The 6,962-nt window shown below is 39.2% G+C and overlaps 1 protein-coding gene across 3 annotated transcripts; it reads right to left on the bottom strand.

Moving 5' to 3' along the window:
* Positions 1-2,436: 2,436 nt before the first annotated feature.
* LOC104609702 (3'-hydroxy-N-methyl-(S)-coclaurine 4'-O-methyltransferase-like) lies at positions 2,437-6,425 on the bottom strand. Of its 3 annotated transcripts, XM_010276073.2 has the most exons (4): positions 5,303-6,425; positions 4,392-5,201; positions 3,507-3,618; positions 2,437-2,941 (listed from the first exon to the last, which is right to left on the bottom strand). In XM_010276073.2, the coding sequence occupies exons 1-4, from the start codon at positions 5,329-5,331 to the stop codon at positions 2,750-2,752; spliced, it is 1,143 nt and encodes a 380-aa protein (XP_010274375.2). In that variant the 5' UTR covers positions 5,332-6,425; the 3' UTR covers positions 2,437-2,749. The 3 variants fall into 3 exon arrangements, with proteins under 3 accessions (XP_010274375.2, XP_088752643.1, XP_088752642.1); XM_088896517.1 differs by lacking the exon at positions 2,437-2,941 and having other exon boundaries at positions 3,437-3,677; positions 5,303-6,403; XM_088896516.1 differs by lacking the exons at positions 2,437-2,941; positions 3,507-3,618 and adding an exon at positions 4,031-4,171 and having other exon boundaries at positions 5,303-6,409.
* Between the last annotated feature and the right edge of the window lie 537 nt (positions 6,426-6,962).

Raw genomic sequence — 6,962 nt, 5'->3', positions numbered from 1 at the left:
ATTACAGCTTTCTCAAGGTGTTTAGGTGTTAATGATTTCCTTATTTAAGGCTCTACAACAAAAATAAATTGGATTTAAGATCCACAACTTGCATCTTCTTAGGCTACAACATAAATCATCATGGCTACAAGTGTTATGATCCTTCCAATGGGTGTTGCTATTCAATGAACATCACTTTCCCTTCAAAGAAAGGTCTTCACAAAGTAATGAACCCTCTACTACTCTTATTACCCCTTCACTTCCCATTCAATCAATCATTTTGCCAAAACCACCCATCCACATTACACTATTTGTACCTGTGTCCTCACTTCTATAGAACCACTTACAATAACTTCCCCAACCCAATCAATCCCATCTATTGCCACTAAACCTATAACCTCGCCACCACATCTAAGCCCATCTCCTACTCATTCACCTCTCACTGAAATGTCCACCTCTCATCACCAACCATCTTCCCCTTCAACCATTCATACAAAGCCACCACCAACTAATGTTCATCCTATGACCACTTGTGCTAAAAGTGGTATCTTCAAGCCTAAATTATATATTGCTCCCAAATACCCACCTATTGAACCTATTTCTGAACCTTCCACCATCAAACAAGCCCTTCAAGACGAGAATTGGTGCTTAGCCCTGAAAGAAGAATTTGAAGCTTTGCAACGTAATCACACTTAGATTCTTATACCTTGTCCCACTAACCATAATGTCATTGGATCCAAATGGGTTTTCCATTTGAAACGTGGCTCTGATGGCAGCATACAATGGTACAAAGATCGTCTTGTAGCCAAGGGGTTTTTACAATAAGAGGGAGTAGATTATCATGAGACATTCAGTCCCGTTGTTAAGCCCCCACCATTAGACTCTTACTTTCTATTACTGTTTCCAAAGGTTGTCCCACCCATCAAGTTGATGTGCAAAATTCATTTTTACATGGAGATCTAGCTGAAACTGTCTATGTGGAGCAAACTTTAGGCCTTAAAGATGCTGCATAACCCAACCATGTTTGTAGACTTTTTACATGCACACATGTGGATTTGCCTACTCTCGAGCTGATTACTCATTGTTTTATAAACTTGTTGATGGCAACTCTCTTTTCATACTTGTTTACGTTGATAATATTCTCATCACAATGGCTAATATTGCTCTTGTCTCATCTCTTATCTCCTCCTTGAGCTCTCAGTTTGCTATCAAAGATCTTGGTGGCATTCATTATTTTGTGGGTGTAGAAGCAGCTCATCTTCCAAATGGTCTTTCTCTTACACAACATAAATACATTATTGAATTGTTCACAAGTGCTGGCATGCTTGATGCCAAACTAGCTCAAACACCGTTCTCCTCCACTTCTATGTTGTGTACTAAGGGCAAATGAATCATTTTCTGATGTCACTTAGTACCGACGAATTGTGGGAGCTCTTCAGTATCTCTCGTTGACTAGACCAGACAGCTTTTTCTATCAACAAGGCTTGTCAACATATGTATAACCCCACCATTGCTCACTGGACTAATGTGAAACGCCTCCTTTGCTATCTAAAGGCCACCATGCATTATGGGCTCTATATAACTCCATCATCAACTGATGTCTTTCGTGTTTGTTTTCCTATCTTGCTTCCGCTAACATGTTTCTTCATTTCCTATGAAAATTCAGCTCCAAATCATGTTTTGTGCAACTATTTCTATTCAGTTTTTAAAATTTCGACAATCTTCTTACCTTCTACTTGGAATTTAAACAAAAATTCTTTTTCATTTTTCTTTGTGTATTGAAGCGATTGCGTGAATTTTGTTCCGATAAATAGGAGGCAACAAATATTTCTATGTTGCTTTGCTTCTCATTTTCTCGTTCTGCTTTTTTTTTTCTCTTTGTTTTGCAAGAGTTGAGCTAATTGGTGGATGTTGTTAGAGGGTCCGGATGTAGTAGGCACGTTAGGTAAGCACAATGAGTGAGCACGTAATAGTTGTGTGACACGTGTCCTAGTAAATGCGCCTTTCATCTGATCTAAACGTCTTTGGTCTGTTAGACAGAAATCATCCATTATTTTATTATCTTTGTCAAAATAATTAAAAATAATAAACAATGAAAAAGGAAATCATAAACGTGTTGGGAGTTGGGACTCATTTACATTTTCCTTTTTCATTGTTTATTATTTTTAATTATTTTGACAAAGATAATAAATTAATGGATAATTTCTGTCTAATGGAACAAAAACGTTTGGATGAAAGGCACATTAACTAGGACACATGTCACACAGCTATTACGTGCTCACTTATTGTGCTTACCTAACGTGCCTACTACATCCAGACCCGTCTTCAGACTACATTCTGGAATTCATTATGGAATTTGATTTGTCACTTGGCTTTGCCACGCACTCAGTTTGTTAGAATTTGGGTGAGTATGAAAAATAGCTCTACACCCTTGGCTTGTATATGCTGGCGGTGACTGAGCTGCCGCCCAACAAATTATGATTTCTACAGCTACTCCTCCAGCTTAGTTTGGATGAGTATAAATACAAATATGCAGAATGCAAAATCTTGTATTTTGTATTATTTTGTATGTATTTGTATTATATATATTTGTATTTGTATTCTTTTCAAACTAATCCTTCTGTTCACACTAGTGAAACCACATGCACTATGCTCCAAGGACTCTAACCTCGAACCACAACTACTAATCTTCTGGTGTCTGGACGAAATCCGACCAATCCACTATTGGATTAGTCGTAAAGGAAGAATCTGGCCTCGAAAGAATAGGTTATCAGCTACACACATTATCGCAGTCAAGGTAATCACTGAGAGCAAGCTGCGGTGGTTGACTTTGTTCATGCAACCTCTGATGATTCCTATCGTAATGCCATCTTCGAAGAAGGGGGTTTGGGGCCTTTACTGCCAATCTGGATAATGCCTGGGCCTCGTGATGTCTCTGATCCATCACTGTTAGATCATCGGACTGACCATCAAGTTGCAAAGAATGTTTTAGGAATTTTCGAAAATATACCAGCCACGTGATGTCATATGTAAAAGAGCGTGATAGAAAATTAATAGTAAAGGAGATTTTAGACAATTATCAAAAATAGTGACGGTATTTTAAGACAATATAATAATAGTAAAAATGGGTTAATCAATTAGCTAAACCAGTTTAAGAAATTTGCCCAATAATTTATTCACAAAGTCACAATTAATCACATTAATTAAGATAAAAGAAATGAAAGATAATTGAACATAACTAGAGTGGTATCTAGCATTTATTATTTTATTTATTTATCCTTTATGATAATCATAGAAGACAATGCGCACACCATGACGGTAGTAAAAGGGAAACTTATTCATTGAAGTTATAGTACTTGTGCTTATATGCTTAATTTAATGATTGGTGCATGAAAGCTTTGCTATGGATAGGCCACAATGACTGACTGCAAAGGAAAGATGGGAGTTGTTTGATATTTGGTATAGCCAGCAGCCTGAACGAGTTTTTCCCATTCTTTTTTAGTCCTCTCTTTCCCCGTAAGGTATACCATCATGTCAATATCTGTCATCAACTTTGCCCGGATTAACTCAGGATCCTGCTCAATATCCATTACTATGTCGATGATGATTACTTTCCCTCGCTCTTTGGGAATTGCCTCTCTGCACCGTTGAAGGATTCCCAAGCAGCCCTCATCACTCCAGTTAACCAATGAAAAAACCTATACCACCAATTCAGTTTTTAAAATATGCTCATATTTCGGTTAACCGAACCGTGGACACCCCTAATTCTGAGATCTCTCCTTTCTTCACTTATCAACTGAGTTTTAGCTCTACTTCTGCAAGAACTCTAATAATCTTCATATTCAGGCCTATTAATTTGGACCGTACTTCTCTTCCACCTTAAATATGGTAAGACAATATAGGGGGCAACTTGCGTTGCAGCAAATGGAAATTCCAGAGGTTTTTTGTCCTTTCACTGAGAATGGAGGTAACCTTGTGTTGAAGAAGAAGCCCTCTTCACAAAGAAGATGGAAAGCCAATCTTCTTTGTGAAGTTAGCTCACAAAGATGTTAGTACCAGAACTTTGATGCATCATGTAATTCGGAGGGAAGCTGCGCTATAGCCTGTATTGCCAGAGATGATTGAGGTACAATTTTTTATTTCAAAGTGTATGGCATTGGGGATACCAATATCAACGTTGCAGAGGCTTGGGCTGCTTGGGAAGGGTTAAATGTCACCATCAATTTCAATTGAAGGAGTATATATATATATATATATATTCTGAGTCAACTCGTCCAACCAAAAAACTTTAGACCCCAGTAAATGTGAGTTTTGGAAATTAATTAAGGACCCTAGCTATCTGAAGAAAAATTAATGTACGTATAAAATTGCGAAAACAACTTGAAGATATAAATATAAAAGCCAAATTGTACCTGAGCAAAACTGCATCTGCTGGAGGTATTGATTCAAACATGTCCCCTTCAACCCATTCCACCCCAGTTGACTCACTCGAGTTCGTGTTCCTTATCACGTGTGGGAGATCAAACACAGTGCACTTAATTCCCGGAAACTTCTTTGCTATCTCCACCATGGCCGTCCCATTCCCTCCTCCCACGTCCACCAACGACGAAATCCCTTCAAACAACCATGACCCACATTCTTGCATCAGCACAGGCAACAACAGTCTTGTATCGCCTGCCATAGACTCGTTGAACAGTCGACTCGCCTCCGGGTGACCAGCCACATAATCCCACATATCCCTCCCATGATATCTTCGGAATGCCGTCGGACCTCCTTCCAAGCTTCTAGCCAAACAGTGCCATGGCCCTATGGTCCACTCTGTTACTAGCCCAAGAATAATGGCGGCCATTGTAGTATTCTCTTCTCGTAGCAAGTACTTAGAGCACCGAGTCAGCCCGTGCGAGCCATCCTTCTCATGCGTGAAGAGTCCCAATTGGACCCAGTACTTCATCAGCCTCTCCAGGTGCTCTGTGCTAACAGTAGGCAAGGGAAGAGCCTTCGCTAGCTCGGAGAGAGCTATGGGCTTGGCGTGTTTCTGGATGATGTCTGCAATTCCATTCTCCACAGCACATTTCAACGCCATTGAGTCTGCATAACCATTCATGTAGTTTCTGATGCGCACCTGTGCTCTCAACTCCTCCATTTTCTCTTCCTTTGCCTTCTCCATTGCTTGGTCCATCAAGGGATTTTGCAATTCTTGCTTGTACTCCATGTGAGTCCGCCTTTTAAAGAGTTATTTAGAGAGACTTTAAGAGGTTGACTTCACCGTGGTAAATCTTTATTCAAAATCTATTCAGAAGCCAGGATATGGATATCTACTTACATCTTCAAATTTGGAGGCCAGACTTCCATGAGGAGAAAATCTGCAAAGTGTCTTAATTTCCTCTTCTCAATCACAATCTACACTTAAGGTCCTTCTGATTTCATAGAATTCTCAAGCTGAGAGTAACTGATTGACTATTGAATGGAGTGGTGCACAAAAAATTTATATTGAATTTCAATTTTCATCTCCTTCTCGAACATTTGACTTGGCTGAAGATGAATTTTTCAGACTTGATCGAGTGTGTGGAGTTTTATTCAATCGTTTTCTTTTTGCAGGCTCCATGCATTGAAGAACCATGAAAGAGGGCGAGAGGAATGGGCACACACATAATCAGTACTGAAAGAGGGGAAATGAATTCCCTCAAGTGTGGCAGATTGTGTGGAGATCTAAAGTCATACCCGGCCGATAGTTAGTCGTTGTCCAACTCAGTTGGAAAATGCCGGTTCATGTTGGAAACTAATTACGGGTCAACCTTCTACACAGATTTTTGAATAACATCTTGATTTCTTCAGTGGTAAGTAACCCACGCTTGCCACGTGTAACATGGACATGGTCTCTCTATTGGAGTAATCACAAGCGTGGTCTACATAGGATTCTACCTGCCCAAGATATGAAAAGTCTCAGAAGAAGAGTATTTCGTATGAATTAATTCTAGTGTGCCACGACAGCTGAGAGTGATGGTTTATAAAAGATGGAGTCGGTTGAAAGGGAACTATTTTGTCATTTCTTCAAGATACAGAAGGGAAATATTTTGTCATTTCTTCGAGAGACCTGATTCAATCACTTCTGAAAATGTGTAGCAACGTTTAATATTCCTTCTTGGTGCACATTTCAGCAACTCCAATCATGTCTTGTAATAATTTGAACTTGTCTTTTGGTAGTGCCTTTGTCAATATGTCAGCTAACTGTTCTTCAGTTTTGCAATGTTTGAGTTCTATTTCTTTGTTTCCTTCAGCTTCTCTAATAAAGTGATACTTGATGCCAATATGTTTGATTCTGTTGTGAAATATGGGATTCTTTGCCATTGCAATATCTGATTTGCTATCGCAGTAGATTTCAGTAGCACCAACTTGTGGTTCTCCCATGTCATCAAATATCCTTTTGAGCCATATAGCTTGGCTCGTTGTTATTGTGGCTGCAATATATTCTGCTTCAGCTGATGATTGGCCAACTGCTGCTTGCTTCTTTGAAGCCCAAAAAAATATCCCTGATCCAATTGTGAAAGCATAACCAGATCTACTTTTCATGTCATCTACCGAACTTGCCCAGTCACTGTCTGTGTAGCCAATGAGCTTAGAGTCATGTGTGACTCTGTACCAAATTCCATAGCTCTTTGTACCTTGCAAATACCTTAGTATTCTTTTACCTGCTCCATGGTGGACTTGACTTGGATTCTGCATGAATCTTGAAAGTACACTAACTGCATACATGATGTCTGGTCTTGTAGTAGTTAAATAGAGGAGACTTCCAATCATACTCCGAAATTGTGATTCATTTGCCTTTGGTGAGCCATCTTCCTTTTTGAATGCTTTAGTGTTGTCTAATGGGGTGGAGACTGTTTTGCATCCCTCCATTTTGAATTTCTTCAAAAGAGTTTATGTATACTTCTTTTGTGAGATGAAGGTCCCTTCTTCTTCTTGTATTATTTCAATTCCAAGAA

This window comes from Nelumbo nucifera, chromosome 1, assembly GCF_055504915.1.
Source record: "Nelumbo nucifera cultivar China Antique chromosome 1, China Antique-T2T, whole genome shotgun sequence".
Lineage (NCBI taxonomy): Eukaryota > Viridiplantae > Streptophyta > Magnoliopsida > Proteales > Nelumbonaceae > Nelumbo > Nelumbo nucifera.
This window is presented reverse-complemented; position numbering and strand designations above follow the sequence as displayed.